This window comes from Corylus avellana, chromosome ca3, assembly GCF_901000735.1.
Source record: "Corylus avellana chromosome ca3, CavTom2PMs-1.0".
NCBI classification, from domain to species: Eukaryota; Viridiplantae; Streptophyta; class Magnoliopsida; order Fagales; family Betulaceae; genus Corylus; species Corylus avellana.
In genome coordinates this window covers 4,317,948-4,342,820 of record NC_081543.1, presented here as the reverse complement: position 1 = coordinate 4,342,820, position 24,873 = coordinate 4,317,948, and the positions used below count along the sequence as shown (strand labels likewise).

The 24,873-nt window shown below is 36.1% G+C and overlaps 2 protein-coding genes across 3 annotated transcripts; both read left to right on the top strand.

Moving 5' to 3' along the window:
* The first annotated feature begins 388 nt into the window (after positions 1-388).
* On the top strand, positions 389-16,227 carry LOC132173577 (pantothenate kinase 2). Of its 2 annotated transcripts, none has more exons than XM_059585094.1 (23): positions 389-569; positions 1,161-1,544; positions 5,031-5,240; positions 5,474-5,529; positions 6,183-6,299; positions 7,171-7,290; positions 7,391-7,485; positions 7,588-7,681; positions 7,864-7,995; positions 8,993-9,105; positions 9,313-9,505; positions 10,616-10,824; positions 11,443-11,487; positions 11,639-11,687; positions 12,066-12,148; positions 12,696-12,812; positions 13,791-13,854; positions 14,266-14,412; positions 14,504-14,662; positions 14,993-15,076; positions 15,329-15,523; positions 15,734-15,805; positions 15,947-16,227. In XM_059585094.1, exons 2-23 carry the CDS (start codon positions 1,247-1,249, stop codon positions 16,034-16,036), a joined length of 2,742 nt encoding a protein of 913 aa, XP_059441077.1. In that variant the 5' UTR covers positions 389-569; positions 1,161-1,246; the 3' UTR covers positions 16,037-16,227. The 2 variants fall into 2 exon arrangements, with proteins under 2 accessions (XP_059441077.1, XP_059441076.1); XM_059585093.1 differs by having other exon boundaries at positions 5,031-5,243.
* A 3,223-nt stretch (positions 16,228-19,450) lies between these two features.
* LOC132173900 (serine/threonine-protein kinase ATM) lies at positions 19,451-23,748 on the top strand. Its single transcript, XM_059585569.1, has 2 exons — positions 19,451-19,763; positions 19,938-23,748. The coding sequence occupies exon 2, from the start codon at positions 20,003-20,005 to the stop codon at positions 23,585-23,587; it is 3,585 nt and encodes a 1,194-aa protein (XP_059441552.1). The 5' UTR covers positions 19,451-19,763; positions 19,938-20,002; the 3' UTR covers positions 23,588-23,748.
* The last annotated feature ends 1,125 nt before the right edge of the window (positions 23,749-24,873 follow it).

The following is a 24,873-nucleotide window of genomic DNA, read 5'->3' as shown; positions in this document are numbered from 1 at the left end:
AGCAACGACCACAATAGAGGAGAAGGGGTGGTTGCGACCACCTGAATGAAAAATATGGAGCGGCTGTTCAACCACTTTTTTTTTTTTTTTTTACGATTTTAGTTTAAAAAAAAAAATAAAAAAATCGCCAAATATTTTTTATTTATAAACTATGTAGTTATAAGTTTCAAATGAATAATGTTATTTATTAATTACTATATAACTGTCATATAATTATTATAATATGACAATAAAAATAAGCAATTAATTTTCTTTTTAATAATGTTATCTTTTTAAATTTAACCTTTCTTTGAAAACACTTTTCACTTTCTACCTCATCAAAAACAGTTTTCTGGTTGCGAATCCCTTCAGCAAAGATAATCTTGGTGACAGTTTAAAAAAAGAAAAAGAAAAAAGATAATCTTGGTGTCGGCCTAACTCTCGCGCGTGCCTCCGTTGCGAGTACGACTTACCGCACCTAGACCCAGGAGAGACCAAAATCAACCATCACTCCGAGTTCAATAAGCATAACCAGATTGGTCCGCAAAATCCCCAAAAGAATCATCAAAAGCTGTCATCACTCATTTAAGGTCCGCACTTTTAACACCGTTTCCTTCGTTGTTCTTTTTGTTTGTTTCAAAATTTTGTTCAAGTAGCGTCTTTTTCACTCCCTTACCTAAACCCAGTATATTTAATGCTTTATTAACATTGTTTATTTTCTGGGTCGATTTCTTCTCCTATAATTTATACCCCTACAGTACAAAAGAGCGTTTGGATCTTGGGTCGTCATTTTCTTTGAGTTATTTACTTTGGAGGTTTATGTTTACCTCTTTCATTTATTGTAAGCTGTCTTTTTGGCTGGTCCAGAGCTAATATAGATTCATTAAATTTCAATAACATTCTATAATTGTTTATTTTTCGTCTGGGTCATAATTGAATTTATAATTTTCCAAGTTTTTATATTTTTCTAGCATTTTTAATTGGGAAACTTTAACATTTTTGTTCTAAAAATGAAATTGGCTGGCTTTTTCTTGGCTGTACTTTTAGTAGGCACGCTGAATTCCCGTACTTCAGTACTTGGATATTATTTTCCAATAATTCCTTTTCTTGGGAATGATATTATTCTTCTGTGTTAACACATTTGCTCAATTATTGACAAAATCGTTGTTTTTGGGAATAAGGCAATTGACCAAACAGGCCTCTGACCAAAGACGGTGGGGGTTGGGTTAGGCAGCTAGCTAGCTGGGCGGTGAGGAATTTTGGACTAATGGCTACCCCAACGGAGGACCCAGTTCTTGAAATTGACGGTATAAAGGGAGAGGAAGAGGAAACTGAGGAGAATAACAAGCCTATAGACAAAGTGGTGGGGGTCGTAGGAGAGGAGAGTGGTCAGGGTGAGAGAGATATGGCCCTATCCGCCGGCAGTTTGATACACAGGTCCGGTTCCAGGCCTCAACTTGACCTCAGCAAGGCGGCAATTCAAGGGAATTTTGAGGAGAGGAATCCCACAATTCTGTTGCCTAATCAGTCTGATGACATATTCCATCTGGCTCTTGACATAGGAGGTATAATTCACCTTTGTTTTCCAGGCAATCATTCTTGTTTTTTTTTGGCAATCATTCTTGTTATTTATTGGTTATGTTGTTTCTTCTTTTTAGAAACTCGGTATGATTATCATTGCATTACGATCGTTTTTGTTTGGTTTCTCTTTCTCTTGGGTGATGGAGAATGAAAAAGAACGGCTTGCTTTTGTGTATTTGAAGTTGTGGTTGTGCACAACATTTTGCTATGCATGCTTTTTTTTTCTTCCCCGTGGATGGTTTTTTGGGACACTACACCGCTTTTTCTATTTCTTCATTTTTCATGATTCGGTTATGTTTTACCCTCCCTTTCCATTTTCTTTGTGTTGGAGGAAGACTTGGTTCTTCAGCGCCAATATTTGTTGCCCAATTACTATCAAGGTATTAACGTATTGCACTTCTAAATTCAGATGGACAACATGATGCAGAAGGTAAACACTAATGGGCATAACTCCAACATGATAAATATTACTATTTGCAGGAAATTTTGTGGTTTGATTCTAAAGCGTTACTAGTCTTTTTATCATATATGCCTGGCTAGGAGAAACTGCATGTAGCATTATGTGCCCCACCCACCCTCGCCGCGCAGCTTCAGGGAATTTTTCATAACCATTTGTCCACCTTAGCTATTTCCCCTTTATATTATGATGATAGGAGTGGATGGTAGGGCTAGGCATACTTGTGGGAATGGTTAAAAGTGAGCCAACTATCTTCTATAAATTGCTGAGGCCCTTTACAAAAGTATGGGAAACTTTTATTGGCAAGGCTGAGGCTAATTGGTTGGAGAGGGAATTTGAGGAAAGGGGCGTGTTGGAGGTAGTGAAAACTATGAATGGTGACAAGGCGCCGGGCCCTGACGATTAGTCTATTCCTTTCGTTTTCGTCCAGGCTTGCTGGGATGTGTTAAAACAAGACTTTATGAAGGTCTTTCGTGACTTCCATGCTAGAGGTAAGTTCTAAAAGGCCTTATGCTATGTTTATCGCCCTCATTATGAAGATCCCAGGGGCTATTGATCCCAATAACTTTCACTTGATTAGTCTTGTGAGTGGCATTTACAAAATTATTGGTAAGATTTTAGCAACATGCTAAAGATGGTATTGGAGAAGATTATTTCCAAGTCTCATATTGCTTTCATCCGGGGAAGGCTGATCTTAGATCCTATTCTTATTGTCAATGAATGCCTTGATAGTAGAATCAAATATGGGGAGCCGAGTGTACTCTATAAGTTGTATTTAGAAAAAAAGCTTATGATCATGTTAATTGGGACTTTTTGTTGTACATGTTGAGGAGGTGTGGTTTTGGGGAGAAGTGGTGCTCTTGGATAACTCATTGTATCTCTTCAGTGCGTTTCTCAGTTTTGGTGAACAACACTCCAACCGGTCATTTTAGTAGCTCTCGTGGCTTGAGGCAAGGGTAGCATTTGTCTCCTTTGTTGTATGTTATTGTGATGGAGGCTTTGAGTAGGATGATTTTTGTTGTAGTGAGTGGGGGCTTGTTATTTGACTTCTTTGTGGGGACAAAGAATATTGGTGGGATTGATATCTCTCACTTTCTGTTTGCGGCGATACTTTGATTTTCAGTAGGGGTGGCCCAGATCATCTACAGCTTTTGTGGTGCATGCTCTTATGTTTTGAAGTTGTCTTTGGCTTGAAGGTCAATTTGGCTAAGTTGGAATTGGTTCCTGTTGGTAATGTTGTTGATGTGGATGGGTTGGCTGATATTATGGGCCGTGGGATTTCCTCTTTGCCATTGAAATATCTTGCGCTTCCATTGGGGGCCTCCTATAAGGCCAACTATGTTTGGAACGATGTTATTGAAAAGATAAGAGTGTCAGTTGGCTAGTTGGAAAATGATGTATTTGTTTAAGGGTGGTAGGGTTAACCTTACTAAGAGTATACTTTCTAATTTACCTATGTACTTCATGTCCCTCTTTCCTCTCTATGTAGGTGTTGCAAACCGTATTGAGAAGCTTCGAAGTGATTTCTTATGGGATGGACTAGATGAAGAGTTCAAATATCACATAGTTAATTGGTCTAAGGTTTGTTCTTCAATCTTTGAGGGAGGGTTGGGGGTCTGAATTTGTTGATGTTCAATCGTGCTCTCTTAGGAAAATGGCTATGGCGTTATGTGCATGAGAAAGAGGCTTGGTGAAGAGTTGTGGTGGACTCTAAATTTGACAGTTTGTGGGGTGGCTAGTGTTCTAATAAGCCTCTTTGGACGTATGTAGTGGGGTTAGGGAAGAGTATTAGGAGGGGTTGAGGGAAGTTTTCAAGTCATACTAGATTTGAGGTGGGAGATGGATCCAATGTTAGATTCTGGCATGATTTGTGGTGTGGGGATATGGCCTTAAGGAAGCCTTTCTAGATTTGTATGGCATTACTTTTGCGAAAGATGCTTCTGTTGCGGCTCACTTTGTGGTGACTCTAATTAGTGGAATGTAACCTTTGCTAGAGCAGCTTATGATTGGGAGGTAGATGTCTTTGCCTTGTTCTTCTGGGTGTTGTATTTAATTATAGTGTGACGGAAAGGTAAAGACAAACTTTGGTGGCAATCCTTCAAAAGAGGTTTGTTCGATGTTAGATCCTTGTATAGTGGCATGGTTCGTAATGATGGCTTTCGTTTCCATTGGAAGAGTGTTTGATGGACTAAGGTTCCTTTGAGGGCAGCCTTTTTTGCTTGAACGGCGGCCCTAAGAAAGATCTTTACTATGGACAATATTAGGAAGAAACACGTCATTGTGGTCGATAGGTGTTGTATGCGTAAAAGAAATGGAGAGTCAGTGGACCATATTCTTCTCATTTGTGAGGTTGATTGTGTCTTATGGGATGTATCTTCAGTTGATTTGAGTTGTCTTGGGTTATGTCTAAACGAGTAGTTGACTTGTATGCATGTTGGTGGAATGTTGGAAACGCTCAAAGTGCTGCTGTGTGGAAGATGGTGCATTCGTGCCTTTTGTGGTGTCTATGGAGGGAAATAAACGACATAAGTTTTGAGGACCACAAGAAGACTTTGGAGGAGATTAAGTCTTTAATTTTCAGTACTCTATATCTTTGGACAACTACTTTTGTTTGTCCTTTGGTAATTAGTTATCATGATTTCTTTGTTCTTTTTTTCCTTCTAGTTAGATGTTTTCTCCTATACATTTCTAGTGTATATAGGGGCACCTTATGCTTTTAATGATGTCTCGATTATTAAAAGAAGTTTGGGAAACCAGAAATGAATACTTAGGTTTTCAATTTACCTTTTATCTTCTTAGATAAATTGTAGAAGTGTCAGCAATAACTGTTTCATATTAAATAACAGGCCCCTGCTGTTGCAACTTACAACTATGTCTTTTTTTGTTTTCTTTTCTTTTTTCAAGTTTCTTGAAATGTTATTTTTCAGTTTTATATGTGCAAAGGTTTGGAAAAGTTTTGGCAGCCTCTTGAAATTTGATTGGAACATAAGATTCTTCAGTGGTTTATTGGCAGGATCACTCATCAAGTTGGTTTACTTTTCAAGACATGAGGATGAAGCAAGTAATGATAAGAGGAAGAAGACTGTGAAGGAGAGATTAGGGATCTCCAATGGTAATAGAAGAAGCTACCCAATTCTTGGTGGGAGGCTTCATTTTGTGAAGTTTGAAACAAGCAAGATTAATGACTGCTTAGACTTTATCTATTCCAAGCAGCTTCACCATGGTGGTATTCCTTAGCATTCTTCCTTGTCATCATTGAATTCAAAGTTATTAATTAATTAATTAATTATTATCATTTACTGCTAAGCATAGCATGCAACAACTTGTTCTATCATATTGTTGATTTGTACTAGTTTATGTGACTACATTTAAGTTGCTTACATTCATTTTCATTACTTTTTTTTTTTTTTTTTTTAATCCTTTTTTGGGACACTTCTGGTATTCTTGGTTGGATAGGAATGGATTCGCGTTGGCATTCTGAGCTCCCAGTCGATTACAATGCTGTAATCAAGGTAAACTTGTGTTCATGACTGCCAGCATTTCAAAAACTTGGTTGCCTTTCATAATGCCTTATGAATTAGCCACCTCAAGGCTGTGCTTTTGACTTTCGACAAACTAATATATGCACGGAGTGTAAAACATACATTATCTATTAAATTTTAGAGTTGGTAATACAAAGCAGAAGAAATTTGGGACTAATTTTCTTCTGGACCTGGATTATTTGATCAAAATTTATCTACTTTTCCTTGTATATATGGCAAAATATATTCTAAAAATTTAACCACTAGAGATTGTGATATTGTTCCATTAATTGGCTGTGCATTTGCACTCTTTCGTAAGCCCATTTTGTATGAAAATGCTTCTCGGCTTGTTGTGAGGCCCTCCTCAAGTTCAGAACCCATTCATTTGGCCTAACAATGAAATCAGTCTTATTTCCTTTCCTTCCTTTCATTCCAATGGATGCAAGGTACCTATTCTATGGATTCCTTACTTCTGAATCCTCCATTGTCAAAATATTTCCTTAATGTGCTATTGCAAGTTCTTGCTTGCAGTCCTCTGTTTTGAAGTTGAGAAACTCTTTCATTAACTGGTTTTTTTGCTTTTGTGAATTTTTTATTTGGCTACCTTTTACACATACTATCAACAAGTTGATTTTTGTGTGAAGGCCACAGGTGGTGGGGCATACAAGTATGCTGACCTCTTCAAGGAAAGGCTTGGGGTTAGTCTGGACAAAGAAGACGAAATGAACTGTCTTGTGGCCGGAGCAAATTTTTTGCTGAAGGTGGAAATTTTGATTTAAAATTCCATTTCTTTCATGTGTGTTGCTTAGAATGTGCTTGTTGGTATAGTGCATTTTTTTTATTTTTTATTTTTTATTTTTATAAATAAAATTAATTGTTAATAAGCTTTAAGTTAAATGTAGGTTTAGATATTTTTTTCCTTAATCTTATTCATATTATAATTGAAAACTTTGAATTTGACTCAGGTACGGAGTTATGTAAAAAAACAGAGTATATAATTTTAGTATTCTCAATATGCTCCCTATTTCACTAGGATTTTGTTGTTGTAATTTATGTGAAATTAAATTAGTAGTTTCTGGGATAGATTTACTGATTTACAAACCTGGATTTTTTTTTGGTGGGGGGGGGGGGGAGGGGGTTGGTTAGACCCCTGACTCTCTCTCTCTCTCTCTCTCTCTCTCTCTCTCAATATATGACAACAGCTATGACAAATGGCTGAGGATGTTCACTTATCGTTAGTAATTTATGTGCCACAAGCAAACACATGCAAAGTCAACAAACAGATTACCTCTGTAAATTATGTCATGCCAATTGAGATCAAAACGGCATTGCATAATTCATATTGTTGCTTACAAATTGTTGGTATGACAATGATCATCAAAATTTTTTTTTTAAGCTTAGCAAAAAAAGTTACTTTTGTGCGCAAGTTTTTACAGTTATATCTTAATCCCATTTTAGCCAATATAATGGTGCATGTGGGAAGAATGTATTAATATAAATAAATATTTTGGCGATCTACAAAAAATACTTTTGGGTATTTATCTTTAGGTGCAACTTTTTGGTTGTTCTTCCTCTATTAATCCTTTAATTCTCTAAATAACTAATGGCATATTGCACCATGTCTTTTAGTAGGCCATTCGCCATGAAGCTTTCACACACGTGGAAGGTCAGAAAGAGTTTGTGCAGATTGACCATAATGAGTTATTTCCTTATCTTCTTGTTAATATTGGATCTGGTGTTAGTATGATCAAGGTATATTCATTTTTTTCCCCTTTAGGTTATTAAGTGCTGAGCTAAAGTATGGAAAAACTTATTAGATTATCATCTATGCTTTTGATTTGAGTTTTGATAGGTTGATGGGGATGGGAAGTTTCAGCGGGTTAGTGGAACAAATGTTGGTGGTGGTACTTATTGGGGCTTGGGAAAGCTCTTAACAAAGTGCAAGAGGTCATTTTGATTTTTAGTCAATTTGTTTTTTGTATTTTAATATCTCCACTTCTCTGTCTTGAATTTTTGTTGATGGTCTTCCATACTTGATTCCATTCTCAGTTTTGATGAGTTGCTAGAGCTGAGTCAAAAGGGAGATAATAGGACCATAGACATGCTTGTTGGAGACATTTATGGTGGTATGGATTACGCTAAGGTATATCTTAAACTTGATCTTCATTCCATGTGTTATTGGGATATATTGCTGGTCCGCGCCATAGGAAAAATCTTAGCTGCTTTGAGTGAGTCCAGATTTTTATTTAGAGAATATATTAACTTCAGTTATTTCAATTTTTATAATCCATTAGAGTGCATAAGTATCCCTTTAAATCTTTTTAGATTGGTCTCTCTGCATCAACTATTGCTTCTAGTTTCGGCAAGGCTATTTCAGAAAACAAGGAGCTTGAGGACTACAGACCTGAAGATATATCCCTTTCTCTCTTACGAATGATTTCTTATAATATTGGTCAGGTGAGTTCTACAACTGCAGGATTTTATTTCTTAGAAGATTCAATCATGCGAGTGCAATGGTACCTTATTCAAAGCAGTTGGCTAGAAAAAAATAAGATGTTCCGCCATTTCATTGTGTCATATTTTTTTTGCTTTCTGCATAAATGAACTAGTAATTGTGTTAAGAACGTAGATGCATTCTCTAAGTGAAAATTATTGATTCTTTTTAGGTTTAGCATTTCCCTTGAGTTATATTCTAGGGGATCCTTCTTTATACGTACTTGGGATAGTTGTTGGTACATTTACCACTTGCTATTTGTAAAGCAACGATAGAAAAGTTAACAAGTGTGAGGTCCTTAAAAGTGAAGCATCTGACACATGCCTAATGTGTCAATAATTAGTGCGCTTTCTAATCGCATGCAGTAAAAATTGTATTTTTTAATTTTTTTTAAAGATATGGCAGTGTTCAAGTGTTGGGATCTAATAGTGGTAGTATTAAAATTTTATGTTCTTGCCACTTGTGAATTTGCTTTGATTATTGTAGCAATTCTTCTAATTGAAACTGTTGTTAGAGAATTTAGAGCACTTTATTGTTAAATCACTACTTATCCCAAAAGCAAGCTTATGGGTTTGGGCCTAACTATACTATATTAACTGGAATGTTCCGTCTTCTTTGCCGACGTAAGACCTTCATCCGGCAGCAAAAAGCTGTCACACTCGTGATATATTTCCAATATGGGATTCAATCTTTTAAACTCACATGTGTATACTCAACAATCTCCCCATATTCATATCACCCCATTGACTTTTGACGGCATGCTTTTTGATATCTATCAGGATAATGGTTGTGATTATATAATATATTTCTTTATATTTTATATTTATCTGTTTTTTTATGATTAGGTTTTATCGATGTTCCTTGATATAGTTGTGGCATCTTCAGACTAGTAAACCTATCAAATAGTTGGTATATTTATGTGGTGGTTGATAGATCTGATTTGACTCTTTTGCTGTGTAGATATCTTACTTGAATGCAATACGATTTGGGATAAAGCGAATATTTTTTGGGGGGTTTTTTATCAGGGGTCATGCGTACACCATGGACACCATCTCCTTTGCATTTCATTTCTGGTAAGTACTACTTTATTGAGGTTCACATTTAAGATTTTATCTTAAAACAGAATTTTTTTTAATAAAACCAAATTAGTGTGCTCACAAAAATGTTTCCTTCTCTGAGTTGTTTTATTCACTATTGTCTGGGTCAATTTCATCTCTAATGTTTTTTAGTTAATTAATCTCACTATTTTGTCTTGAGGTTTTAGAATATTATTGTTTTAGGTCAAAAGGAGAAATGCAAGCGATGTTCTTGCGGCATGAAGGGTTTCTGGGAGCTTTAGGGGCATTCATGAGCTATGAGAAGCACGGTCTTGATGTGTTGATGGCCCATCAGTTAGTTGAAAGGTTCCCAATGGGTGCACCATACACAGGAGGAAAGATTCATGGCCCACCACTTGGGGATTTGAATGAGAAGGCAAGTATAGTAAAAGTTGGCAAAATCTGATTTCGACCTGCCAGCCCACTTGAATATAATGGAGCTGGCTTGGGTATTCTGCGTACTGCAAAGCCAACTTGATGGCAAATGAGTTACGTTTGAGTTTGGCTGTTAATCCATTTACCATCAAGAAAGTCTTAATAATTGTTGCACAGGGTTCTCCTGGAAGGACACTAATAGAAGTTGAGAAGAGTAACTTCTCCATTATGATTCCCGGGAATCACATTCTCTGTTGGTATTCTCTGGAATCATATTCAATCAATGTCAAAAGTTATTCCTCCACTTGGATAGCTATTGAATGCAGAAAAATTGGAGTCCACTGCTTAATGATAAGAGAACATTTAAAGTTGAAGAATGCAATTGAAAATTTTGCAAAAGAAAAGAATTGAAGGTTGGCTTTTCAATAAGCAATTTGGTCACCTTTGTAGCTAACTAATCTGTTTTACAACTTTATCTTACAAAATTAACCTGTGTATGAATCGGTGTTTGTCTTGTTGATTGATTCCTTAAATCCTTCTAGTATATAATTCAGATTATCATCCTTCTAGTATATAATTCAGGTTATCATGGGGTATATATGATTTTTTTTTTTTTTTTTTTTTTTTTTTTTTTTTTTTTTTTTTTTTTAATTTTTAAATTTATCAAGTACTTGTTAGATTGACCTGAGCTTTCCTCATCCTATATCTGAGATATATGTTGTTGCTTGTCATTGGTGAGCATCCCCTTTGCTATGTAAAAGGAGATTATTCTTTTTGTTACAAACATTAGGTCCTTTGTTATCATTTTAATTGAAATATAACATATTTATTGATTTTGTAGATGACCAGGGGAATTTGGTACTCTCACATACCTGGTCGAAGCCAATTTTCTAAATTTCCTCCTAAAACGGTTGATAGTGTAGTACTTGAAGCGAGAGGCCTGTGGGTGGTTGAATGCCAATGTTCTAGTTTAACCAATTCTGAATTTTTGCTCCTATGCTTTGTCCTTTTAGCTCCAGAAGCCCATGCCTCTTTAGAAGTACTTTTGTTGATGATTTTCTTGTGTATTCCTACAAATTCTCATGAATGTTTCATGTGGGTTCAAATGCAGATTTCATGGATGGAGAAGTTTGTGCAGAAGGGAACTGAGATTACTGCCCCAGTACCAATGGCTCCGCCTGGAACTACTGGACTTGGAGGGTTTGAAGTTCCTTTATCCAAAGGAGGTATTCTGCGTTCTGATGCCAGTGCTCTAAATGTTGGTGTTCTTCATCTGGTTCCCAGTTTAGAGGTGTTTCCATTATTGGCTGACCTGAAAATGTATGTGAAATGGCGTACTGGAGTTTCTCAACTACTCTAGTTAGACGAGCTTTTTTGTTACTATTATGTTTTGATATTGGGTTATTTCTTCTTTTCATAGATGGCAAAAATGGATATTCTTTGTTGTTATCAGGAAAAGTTTAGTCTTTGATCTTTTTACAAATTGTCTTTCTCATGAATAGTCTCACATCCAGCCACTTGTCTTTTCTGGTTGCTGCATTCTTAACTGGTCATGCGATTAAATTCACTGATTTTATTAACTTCATACAAATTAAGTAAATGAATGAAATCATCTTATTGTGGTTTTCTATTTTGCATCACTCATTTAGTTATCACCACTTGGATATTATTTTGTGCACTTTCAATTGATACACCGTTTACACCAAAGAAGCGAAAAGGGGAAGCCTAAGATAGGTTTAATTTGATAGGCAACCATGATATTGGTTTGTCTCTCGTATAAATGTAGCTTCCATCATTATTAGTAAAAACAGTTTGTTTAAAAAGTGTGTTATTTGCTGCACCATTGTGGACTTGATATAACCATCACACATGTTGACTATTGTTCGTTATACTATAATCTTTACAAGTAATTTTTTTTTTTTTTTGGTTAAACTGCAGGTATGAGCCTAACACTATTGATCTCTCGGATCACAATGAGTTAGAGTGAGTGCATACAGTAAACATGCTACTTTTCATGGAATCCCTGAGAAAACATTTTTTGCAGAATAAGTGATAATGTTGGTTAATGCCCAATCATTACTCCCAAAAATAGGAATCCCGCTTTAGCTTATTATAGATGTTTTTCTTGATGTAGGTATTGGTTTACTGTGCTGTCAGAGCATTTGCCGGACCTTGTTGATAAGGTAAATAGAGATATCATCATGAAAACCCCAATCTCTCTCTCTCTGTGGCACACATGAGCACATGTAGGCCACACAATGAAATGATAAAAAAGTTTAAATATCTGCTAAGTTCTTGTAACATTGGAATTAGTCAACACGAGATTTTCCAAAGTGAACCAAATGTTATGAAAGAAATAAAAATGATAATGCCCTCTTGAATCTAATTTTCAATGTGCACCCTTAATTTGTTTGGTTATCATAATGTAGTGCTACCATGTTTATATGGTTGGGACTAGCTTGTGTGCTTTCTTAGTCTTTTCCTTGATTATTTGGTAAAATTATAAGCTGGATGGTTTCATCATCGCTTTATGACTCAGATTTTAATGTGAAATATGGTAGGCAGTAGCAAGTGAAGGTGGAACTGATGATGCTAAAATAAGGGGCGACGCATTTGCTCGTGCGTTTTCTGCCCACCTGGCAAGGTAATTTTATGGTTTCATAAATTATATCTCATACATTTATTGTAGAGTTTTTTACTCTATCAGGGAAAAAAATTTAAAGGCAAAGTACTGATACCTCCATTTAGATAGCTTCCTACTATAATTTTAGCACAAGTTATTGTTCTTTTCAAATAATGTAAGTTGAGAGAAAATTTTGCAGGGAAAGGATAATAACTTTTATAATAAGTATTATCAGCTTAGGTCACTAATTAAAGACAAAAGTAACTTGCACATGGCTTGTTTCTGCAATTTCATCAACAATGTATTGGTTTCCATAACCTGCCAAGCATGTGTTGTCTATTTCCTGGCTAGTTTTGAATGAACTGAGCATTGAATCAGAGTGATCATATATCCGGTGTTGGACAACTTATCATAAAAAGTGCATGAAATTGTTATTGATCATATATTTCTTTTGAAAGACTATACGTACCATTATTTCTGTTACAATATCTGTTCTGCATTTTCAAAGACGAATGAAGTCTTTAAGCTAATAACTTTTCCTTTTACTAATTCCCAATTGGCTGAATAGGTTGCTGGAGGAGCCTGCAGCATATGGAAAGTTAGGCTTGGCCAATCTATTGGAACTGAGGGAAGAGTGCTTGAGGGAGTTCCAATTTGTTGATGCCTATAGAAGCATAAAACAGAGGTAACTTCATCTTTCTTGGTCAAGCTGTAAAGATTTTTTTGATTTCCTTTTTGACCTATTGCAAGTAGCAAACATGTAATGGATATTTACTTCCCCGTACCAACTATATGTTTGTTCTATTTGGAAAAGGATCCTGTCCATATTAAGTGGAATAGAGAGGAGTCATTTCATGGTTAAGATTTTATTTTGTTGCATCTAACGGTGTATATGATGCCACACCATTTAAATTTTTTAAATGACGTGACAACATATTCACCACGCAACATTACGTTCATTGATAGATGCAACAAAATTAAATCTTAACCATAAAATGGCTTCTGTCCATTTCAAGTGAAATGGAAAGGATCCTATTCGGTTGTATTTGTGTATTACATCCATATGGTTTTGCATTTGGGTGCTCTATTTAAGCAGTTTACTTTGAGTGATGTATGTGAGTTCTATGAGCATAATTAGCTTGATTGACTTGATTGTCTGATGGCTTAGAGGAAATACATGCATGACGCACGCAGAACACTTTTCCTAAATGTGTGTTTTGCGTTATCACATAGCCCGTGTAAGATTATTTTCATTAGAACAAGATCAAAGAATGATTATCTTCTTGTTTATAAGACTTTCATGTATCTTTTTCTTATATGATATTATTTGCGACAATATTTAGCCAGGGTTGAATTTGTAAGTTTCTTACAACTTTACAAGAGATTAATCATGGAAGATCAATGTGCATACATTCTGTTAGGTGTTATATTCTCCCTTGATAAAATATCTATCAGGCGTTTTATCTTTATTGGGAATATTATAATAAAAGACTATATGAATAAAATAATTTAATAAAATGAAACAAAAAAGGTCCAGGGGACATCAGCACCATGCTCTCTCTCTCTCTCTCTCTCTCTCTCTCTCACACACACACACACACACACAGTATTCTGACACCTATTTTACTAATTTTCTTTTATCCCACTTTTCTGAATGTACCAGGGAGAATGAGGCGTCACTTGCTGTTTTACCTGACCTGTTAATGGAGCTAGATAGCATGAGTGAGGTATGTGCATTTATGACTTTGCTGTTCTGTGCCTCTCCTTGCTCAAGGGAATGAGTTAAATGGTTTAAAAGGAAAGTTATCCTTGGGGCGAGCCCACGGGCAAAGCCGGAGTATTACCTGATCTATGTGGAGAGGGCGCTTTACATGGGTCTGAGGTTTACCTAATAGGGATGGGTACACAAAGTGACCTTGCCTTGGAGGGGTTCCTCGTTATCAAAAAATAAATTTATTCAATATATTTCATTGTCATCTCTGCAAAAATTTAGTTGAATTATCAATGGTGCACATGGTCATCCAATTCCTGCCAGCACATTAAGGGGACTGTTCCTGGCAGCCCGTTGGCCATTGTTCTGATCCTTTGAACCACTTTTTTCTTTTTTCTTTTTTCTTTTTTTTTTTTTTTTGGTGCAGGAAAGAAGACTGCTAACTCTAATTGAAGGTGTTCTTGCTGCAAACATTTTTGACTGGGGAGCACGTGCCTGTGTGGATCTCTATCACAAAGGAACAATCATTGAAATTTATAGAATGAGTCGCAATAAAATGCAAAGACCTTGGCGAGTAATTGGAGCCAAATCCCATGCTCAGCATACTTGATTTGCTATTTCTATAGATCTATCTTTAACAAAAATCTCTTGTTACCATGATTTAGGTGGATGATTTTGATGTCTTTAAAGAAAGAATGTTAGGGTCTGGAGACAAGAAGCCTGCCCCACATAGAAGAGCTTTACTCTTTGTGGACAACGCAGGTGCTGATGTTGTTCTGGGGATGCTTCCCCTTGCAAGGGAATTCCTTCGACGTGGAACTGAAGTAAGTCTATTAATTTCTAATGCTAATGAAGCTCTTATATCACCATGTTGGCGGAGGACTAGTCTACCATCTACGATAGTAGAGTTTCTTGCGCAGTTTGTGTTGTTTTTGTTGGTTAACAACAATGGGAATGGTGTCACTTATCAATATAATCTCTGAAGGGAAGAGAAGTTTTGTTGCCTTAAAACAGTGTGTAGAGAGAAAGAGAGAGAGAGAGAGAGAGAGAGAGAACAATCAAAATGATGGGTGTTACCGTGTTAGGCTCAGTTTCTTCTTCCAACTCGTAATGAACGTATGTAGCCAAAATGAGTGATGAAATTGTTTTTGCAGGTTGTTTTGGTTGCAAACTCTCTCCCTGCTCTAAATGATGTAACTGCTATGGAGCTTCCTGACATTGTAGCTGAGGCTGCCAAGGTGTGTGCATATGCATGAAAACTCCTGTACACTCGATCTCTGTCCTTTATTTGTGTGTTCCTTATGTAGATCCATATCATTGTCCCTAAAACTATTTAGTCTCCTTCGTATCTTTCAATGAATTATGGGTAGTTGAACAATTTTGGAAATTGAAAATGTTAATTGGGTTACTTCCTCCACTTCTTTTTTTTTTTCTTTCCCTTTTTGCTGTACTAATTTGGCAAGAAAGGAACTGATTCTTCTAGTGCACAGCATTGTGACATTCTTCGCAGAGCTGCTGAAGCAGGAGGCTTACTTGTGGATGCAATGATCAACACCTTAGATGGTTGCAAAGAAAATTCATGTTCGGTTCCACTGATGGTCGTTGAGAACGGTTGCGGGAGTCCATGCATCGACTTAAGGCAGGTCAGCTCTGATCTAGCTGCTGCTGCCAAAGATGCTGATTTGGTATGATGCTTGTTCCATTTATTTAAGTCCTTGTCAAGCATTACCTTGTGTACGACCTTAAACCATTGTATATGCCTTTTCTCCTTTTTTTCAATTTTTTATTTTTATTTTAATTTTATTTTTTATTGTCCCTTCTGTTGAAAACAAATTGTTGCAAATATAAAAAAAGAAAAGAAAAATCACACTATAATAAGAGTTTGTGCTTGGCAGATTATTTTAGAAGGTATGGGTAGAGCTCTCCACACCAACTTCAATGCTCAGTTTAAATGTGATGCCTTGAAGGTAAGACTCTATGGTGTTGTGTCTAATTTAGAAGTATTTGTCTGGCCTTCTAAATAATTTGGGAAATTCCATTCATTGATTGATTGGGAAACTCCCTGTCCAGTTTGACACTTCATGTAACATGAACAACTTGTCTTGCAGCTTGCAATGGTGAAGAACCAGAGGTTGGCAGAGAAATTGATTAATGGAAACATATACGACTGTGTTTGTAGATATGAACCAGCCAGCTGAAAAGCCTCTATTCATCCATACCTATTTTACCTACACAGAATACTTTACATTTTGCTATGAACTGTTAAAAGTGTTTTCCCAACGATATTTATTATATGGTAAGAAATTTTACGATGCCACCTTCATGATACACACAGAGGTGGAATTTGATAAAGATTGAAATACACTTATTGGTCTCTAAAATTGGCTCACATGGTTTTTTTGTTCATTTTGGTATGTAATTTTTTTTTTTTTTTTTTTTTGGGCAAGATTAAATATAGAAGAAGATACATAAAGGGGTGGGGGATTCCAACCAGCTCTTAGAATCTGTTTGGGATTGTATTTGAGAAATAAAGTTTTTCAGTCAAAAAACGCTTTCAGGCAAAAGTTTCACTTTTAAGCTTTTGCCAAAAGTGCATTTTGGCTATTTTTAAGCTTTTTGGACCTTTAAAAGCGTTTTTAATTTTTTTACCAAACGAGTACTTTTTTCTTCAAACAGACTTTTTGAGTGTTAAAAGCACTTTTAAGTCCTTCAAACGCAATCCCAAACAGGCCCTTAATATAATCAATAGTGCCAAATAAAAATAATAAAAAAACTAAAAAGATAGGCTAAATAAATTACCCGGTCCAATAGTTTTTTGGTAAGGCGGTTTTTGTAGCAGACCAAAAGATTGGATGTTGGTGGCCACACTTACGGCAATAGACTTTGCCCACCTAATTAGATTTTTTTTTATTTAAAAAAATAAATAAATCTAAGAGTTCGTTTGAATTGCCACGTCAGCATTGTGGGATATTTGTGCGATAAAAATGTGATATATTGCAATTCTAGTATAGTATTTTTTTTATTTTTTGAGAAATTCTAGTATAGTATTGAGTGATAATACTCTTCACACCCATTAATCACATTTATTTCACACCATCTAAAGTGATGCATTTTAAGTGGGTTTTTTTTATTTTTATTTTTATTTAAAATACGTCACATTAGTTGATTTGAAATGAGTGTAAAGAGTAACATTACTCTATCATGCCACATACCATGGGTGACATTTACAGTTTAATCCATGACGACGCTTAGAAGCAATGACGATATTACTATCTTATAAATTTTTAAAAAAATACAACTAGAAAATTTCCAAACTTTGTGGACCAAATTGAAACTAGGGTCAAATTTTGTGTATTAAAAATGTATTTGAGACTTTAATTAACCATGAAAGTAGCAATAATCCCATCATAATACCATTAGTTCGAATCCCCCTCCTCTCTCTTGTGCTGACATGTCAAAAAAAATAAAAAAAATCATTTTCTGTGGTAGTAGCTCCTAATTAATACTTTCCAATTAAAATAGTCAAGAACTAGAGAGCAGCAAAGGAATGATGGATGCTGCAAAATTTGAATGGAGACCAATTAAACCCTCATATGGGTATGCAGTTTAAGAAAGTACAACCATTGAAATGGTATCCCAATCATGCTTTTGCCATCAAATGAAAGCAAGAAACCCTTAGGAGTGCACAAAGGTTAGGGTTTTTTCTTTTTAAACAGTCCATCCAAATATCCAATCCTCCTGTTTGTAGTCCCTTTCCCTTCCCCCCCATCTGGCTTAGAAAAAAAAAAATAGCCCATCCAATCCAATATAGCCATCTTTTTCAGTTGTCCAAGTCCAACCTAATTATTTTGCCTTATTGCCTACAAATTGCAAGGACTTGACTATCCACTAATGGGTATCAAATCATGAATAATTTGATTCTTCTTCTTTTTTTTACCTCCATTGGTGGCGGACAACTTAGATTCATTCATTTTAAAAGGCAAAGAATATGTAAAATTTCTTATATGTATGAGTATTTTTGCATCTATGAACAAAATCTATTCAAATAAAGAAACGAGACCCAAAAACAAATCAAGAGAAGCCAAGAACAACAACATAACATAACAAGAATTTAACCTTTATAATCGTTGCATTTAAATATAGACCAACTTTTTTTCTTCTTCCCTATAAAGAAGACAAGTCCTTTTCAATTGGCAAAAAGAATATCTATCAAATAAATGTTTAAGATTTGCCTTTTTTTATTTGGGAGGAAGATGGCAGATGGCCCTTTCTCAAACGAATTTAATAAAGTGCTTTTAGATGACAATATAAAAAGCATAAGATTCTCACAGAATTTAGTCCTTCCTAAATACTATTAAATGGCTTTTAATCCCTCAATCAAACTGTCAGATTGACAATTAATGTAAACATGTGTCCACTCGTTGGATTTTGCTCCATGGAAAGAGTTATTTCATGTTTTAGATTTTTATTTTTAATTTTTTTAACGATGCATTTACTATATATTATTTAAACATATTAAATGATAGTCTGTCACCTTGTTGAAGAGTAGCTGACCACCTTAATAGCTGGTGTAATTACCTTTTATGTATTTTATTTTATTTTGTATTTTTTAAGTTTATGTGAGAAGATTTGGTGAATGAACACCTTAAGAATTGCGAAGACCCAATCCATGTAAGAATTGCAATATATATACATACATATATACACTATATTTTTATTTTATTGGACTGACGTGATAGTGCTTATCAATTTTTTAAGGACATAAATTTCCTTTAACTTATTTCAATAATTGACAAGTATCATTCAACATCTTTGAGTTTCTAAAAAATTAATGTTTAGGTTCCTAGATTAGTAGAATGAAAATAAATGACTTTTAAAAATATTAAAAAAAATATATGTAAGAAATGACACTTGTCACCTATTGAAGTAAGTTAAAGAAAATTTCTTTCAAACTGATTTGGTGAAAATTTCTGTCCATTTTTTAATGGACACTACCACATCGATCCAATGAAATAAAGCTAATGTGAATGTAGTATATAGCATTGGGCTGTTTTAAATCAACAAGCACCAAACCATATTTTTATTATATAGACTACAACTCATAAAACTCTTCTAAACTTTCACTCGTTTTGACACTACTTGTTTAAAGTTTAAAAACTCTTAATTAAGAGTATCAAATTTTCAATTACCCCAATTCAGTTAATTTTTGTCAAAATACCCAAAATATCCGTATTTTTTTAATTAAAAAAAATGCCTGAGTTTTTTTATAATAATAAAAATGAGTATTTTAAAATTTTTGATAAGATTTAACAAAAATGTCTAATGCAAGGGAGTAATTAAAAGAAATTAAAAGTTTTTTTTTTTTATTGTAAAAGAAATTAAAAGTTTTTAAACTTTAAAAATTACTTTAAAAAACGAGTGAAAATTTAAAGGAGTGTTATAAAGTTTCTTCACTATATTACAAAACTTGTGCTCCACACGTGACGTCTCAACTGACTTTTAGATGTGACATCAAGCATACGAAATAATTATAAGATAAAAAATTAAAAAAAAAAAATTCTATTTGTAGTTTTTACTCATAATCTTAATCTTATCTGCTTTATGATGAGCAGAATTCGCCGCTCGTGTGGGTGTGAGAACTCAATCTACACATCGAACCGAGCCATCCCTTTCTGTGTCTCTCTTGTTTGGAGCTACAGACAGCTCCTACAGAACAGTCAAAAAAGGGTCTCTCTCTCTCTCTCTCACTCTCTCACTCTCGGAGTAATTGCCGTATCTTTGGCCTACATACTATTCTCTCATCGTTTCAGAGCCCACAGGATTTTGTTTTCTTCCTCTTTCTCTGAAGAATCGAACTTCTCTTCGTCAACTCGGGGGGTTGGATCAAGGGCTAATGTAAAATCCTCTGATTTCTTTGTTCCTCAGGTACTTTGATTTTTCGTTTTTTTTTTGGGTAATTTTGTGAAATATGTTTTTTTTTTTGGCTTTTAGTTTTGTTTTCTTGCTTGTATTGTTTGATTGAAATCCTTCTCCGAACAGTATATAGAGTATACAGTAACAAAGCTTTGATTTTTGTTTCTGATTTCTGTTCTTGATCAGTGCGAAGTGGTTGTGTGATCGATATATTGGGTACAAGGAAAGAACTATTGGTGCGGTCTTCATACATGGAAAACCCTAAAACCCCAGAAACCCTAGAAGAAGGTTCTGGGCCTGCTGGGTTGTCTGATTTGAGTGAGTACTGTACTGGGTTAGAACCCATTCCGGAGATTTCCGTTGAAACAAATGGCGAAGGGGTTGATGTAAAGGATACTAGTGTTGGGGTCGATAATGTGGAGGTGGTGAATCGAGTGGTTGAAGCTGAGGAAAGAAATGATGGTATTGAAGGTGAAAATGTGGTTGTGGGTGTGGAAACAATGGGGGGTAATGAAGAGAGTTGCATAAATGGTGTTGGTATTGAGAAGGGTTGTCCTGTAGATGGTGGGCTTGATAGGGGCAATGAGGCACAAAAGGGTTCCATGGACTCAAAACAGGAAGGGGGTTTGGTGGGTTTGGTGAGTAATGAGAGTGAGGACGTGGGAGTTGAGAAGATTGTGCAACAAGAGGGAATGAAAGAAGACGGTGGGTCAGGATTAGATGGGGTTAATTCAGCTAGGAAGGAAGAAGTTTCCGGAGATGGTATATCCCTTTTTGTGGATATTTGTGGTCCTCCAGCTGGACCTACTCAAGATAACCTTGTTGAAGAAAAATGTTTTGGATCAATGGCAAGTGGGGAGAAATCAAAAGAAGCTGGCGATGTGGAGGAGGATAAGGAAATTGATAATCCAGAATATAATTTTTCTGTGGGTGATGTTGTGTGGGTTAAAACCAAAAGTCAAACATGGTGGCCGGGAAAGATTTATGATCCTTTAGATGCACCAGAGCATGCTGCTAAGAGTGAGCAGAAAGACTGTTTACTTATTGGATATTTTGGGAGCAGCCATGTTGGTTGGTGTAGCCTATCTCAATTGAGGCCTTTCCAAGAGAACTTTGAACATATGTTGGGGCAAAATAAGTCTAGAAGCTTCATTCGAGCTGCCGAGAAGGCTGCACACGAATTTGGTAGGCGTATAAATCTGGAGATGACTTGTTCCTGTGCTTTGAAACAAAGTCAGCTATCGGCTAGTGTTCAATCCAAGGAAGGAGTTGCTGGACCTGATCGCAAATCTGGTGAACTTGGTGAATTTTCAGTCGCTCAGTTTGAACCTGCAAATTTTATTTTGCAACTCAAAAATCTTGCATTGGTTGGTTCCATGCCTGGAATGATTGAGTTTGCTGTTGCACAAAATCGTTTATCAGCATTCTACCGTTCCATAGGGCATTCCCAGTTGCCAATGCATCAACTCCAGGAAACAAGTGATATCGAAGACAGTGACGATGGCTTGTTGATGGTTAAAAGCAAATTTGATGTTCAGATTGAAGACCAAGTTATACAGTCAGCTGACTTGCAGAAAGAATCAGAGATATTAGGGAATAAATTTGTACTGCAAGAGAAGAAAGAAGATCTAGCCGATGGTTTGGACGGGGGAATGGGTGCAGTTCTGGAGGACTGGAAAAGTAATGCTGCTGAAAAAGATACCGTCTCAAATGACAAGACATCAAAATCCATGGAGAGAAAAAGGGAGAACGATTCAGAAGTTAAAAATGGGAGTGAGTCGAGAGAACGGAAGAAGAGCAGGTACTTATCTTTTCCCTACGTAAACTGGGGGCATAAAGGCTTGCCAGATGAAACAGAAGACCCTAAGGCTCCACAAGTTCCTGAAGAAGCTGATACAAATGTCAATCCTGGCCAGTTTACTGGGTCCCCTGCAATTGTTAAATGTAGCAGCAAGAGGTTCTGGAGAAAATGGTACACTAAATTCATAAGTGGGAGCAATAAATATGGTAATCTAGAGTTAATAAATGCGTCTTCAGCTGAATTTCTCTCCAAACTTCGTTTTACAGCTGTGGATTGCTTATATCCAAATGAGAGTGAAAATTTTGATTCAATTGAGTGGTTCTTTTCCAGATTTAGAATTTCAGTGTATCGTGATGAATCTCTTTATGAGATGTACTGCAAGAATATGGCTGCTCATAACGAGAATATAGCTGCTGAACCCAGCTTGTTGGCAGACAACCCACAGGAGATTAAGCACTCTTCCCCCACTGCTAAAACTGTTTCTAAGAAAAGAAAGGAAAAGACAATTTTGCAGCATTCAGGGGCTGAACTTACTGCTAGTGTTAACGGACACCCTGATACAGACACGGGAAAGGATTCAAGAGAGATTAATCATCCTTCTCTCAATGGTAAACCTGAGGAGAAGATCAGAAAGAAGAAAGGAAAAGCAAACTCGGGGCGATCGAAGACGAAATCACTTTCAGGCCTATCAGATGTGAATATAAACATTGCTACAAATAGTTCAATTTTTAATGATTACTTGGGGACGGGCCCCCTCAAATCCAGCAGTAAACCTAAGAAAACAAAGCCAAAGAAAGGAGCAAGTCCAACGTGTCTGCAAACTAAACCCGCAACTGGCATACCAGATCTGAATGGGAACTGTGCTGTACCCATATCGACTGTCGAAGATCAACTGGTTACTGGTCATGTTACTTCTGCAGGTAAACCTGAACCAAAAAAGAGAAAGAAGAAAGCAGCTGCTTCAGGTCCCTTGGAGATTCAAGTCACGTCTGGCTTACAACATTTGAATAGGAACATTGTTGAACCTGGTTCATTGGTCATAGATCTGGGGGTAATGAGACCGCATTCTCTTGATGATATTAGTCGGAAAAATGATGGGGAAGGGAAGGAAGAGGTGACTTCAGTATGTTTGGATTCTAAACTTGCTGGTGGCCCACAGAGTTCTATTGGAAGTTATCCTAGGCCTGACTTAGTGGTTAAAGATCCACAAGATTTCAGCCCCCTCTCAGCTGAAGGTAAACCTAGGAAGAGAGAGAGAAAGAGGAAGGATAAAGCAACATCTGAGAATAAACTCACTGTGGGCATACCAGATTTAAATGGAATAAGCTCTGAATACAGCTCATTGGGAAAGGAATTTCAGGAGACTAATGGGCTTTTATCTCAAATTAAATCTGAGCGGAAGAAGAGGCGGAGAAAAGGAGAAGCTACTTCAGACCATCTGAGAGGTAAATTGACTGCTGGAAGACCAGACATCAATATAAATCATGATAGCGTTGAGACTAATGGAGAAGCTCCAGAGACTGCTCTTCTGTTGACGTTTGCCCCAGGAGTTCCCATGCCTTCAAAAGAAGATTTGGTCGCAACATTTTGCAGGTTTGGGCCCTTAAAGGAATCAGAAACACAGTTGTTGAAAGATTCTGGCAGTGCACAGGTGGTTTTTATGAAAAGTGCTGATGCTGGGGAAGCTTTTCGGAGCTTAGAGAACAATAACCCTTTCAGTGCGGCCCTTGTCAATTACCGGCTCTATCATCCTTCAGCTGTCTCCAAAGTTTTGGAACCAGAGAGGACTTTACTCACGGCTTCAGGCGCTCTACCGACGGAAGGATGTATCACCCCTGGGATGCCTTCTGGGTCAATGCCTAACACTGGTGAGGTGCCTCCACTTGACTTTATAAGGCAAAATCTGCAGATGATGACATCAATGCTGGAGAAGGCGGGTGATAATCTTTCTCCAGAGACAAGAGCCAAACTGGAGGGCGAAATTAAAGGCCTCCTGAAGAAGGTGACCTCCGTGGCTGGTTCTTCCTCTACTTGATAGTAACTGTAAGATTTGGATACTCTATTTTAGATTTTTCATCAATGTAGTCCCAGAATGTTTATGTTAGGTCTGTGAACCTATTTGATTTATTGCAACTGAGGAGGTAGGATTTCATGTCTCATAATCTATCATAATCTAGGAACCCACATGCATCTTTACTTGTTTTTCTTATCACTTTCCCTTAAGATGTTAATTTCGTGTTGTTGGGAACCCGGTGTGAATGAAGCCACGAGTGATCATGTATTCATATTGGCTTAACATGCTTGATAAATTCATTGCTGAATCTGACTTCCTGGGTGAAAAAAAAAAAAAAAACTAGAGCCCCCGCTGGTTATAAACCTTGTCTGTTAAGTCATTTTTGGCAGGATGAGGATTGATTTCATTTACTGCTTTTAAGCATAAACATGTTCAAGTTAACCAGAGGGGAACCCTATTGCTCAATTTCCAAATATCAGAGCCTGGTAGGAACCACTGCATTGGTTTTTGAAAACTGAAAAAATGCCAACAAATGCAAAATCCATGCAAATACTTCTTTTTGTAGGTTGTCCATTCCAAAAGAAATTTAAATGTTCCGCATAAAGAATTTTGAAGTATTCAAATGTATCCCCCAAACGTTTCATTTTTCTTCTTTTTCCTTTTTTTTTTTTATTGATCGAGTCACCTTGAAGAATTTTCCCCCCCATTTAATCTCCAAAAGGAGTAAAATATCTGTCAATACCAAGAATAAGATAAGACTCTTTGGAAATGATTTTTTATTTTTTTAATTTAAATTCTTCATTTATTTAAGTTTCGGATAGGAGTTGATTCTTTTTTTTTTTTTTTTTTTTTTTTGGTTTGGCCGTTTTTAATAATATAAGACGTGCTATATGCTATCTTTTTATCATTTTTTTTTTTTAACTTTTAAAATTATTATTGGATTTAAGATCGATCATTATTGAATTTTAGTCAATTATAATTTTGAAAGTTACATTAACTTTGAGAAATTAATTAATAATATATAACATATAACGGTGGTCCACCGGCTATCTTCGTGTTATTCAAAGCAGTCCTTGAGATTTCATTGTTCAAACTTCTATGGTTTTAAGTGCAGTGTTACATCAATCAGCTTCAGCATATAAAAGAAATGCACATTCGGGGAAGATGGATTGCATTACATATCTTAGTTGTGCCTTTGTGCTTCAATAACGCTTCAATTTGATTCAAAAGTCGTTAGCTTATCAACTCTCAATGGAGGACAAAAGTCGGTGCCCTTCGAATGAAAAAGACAGAAATACTTGCACATG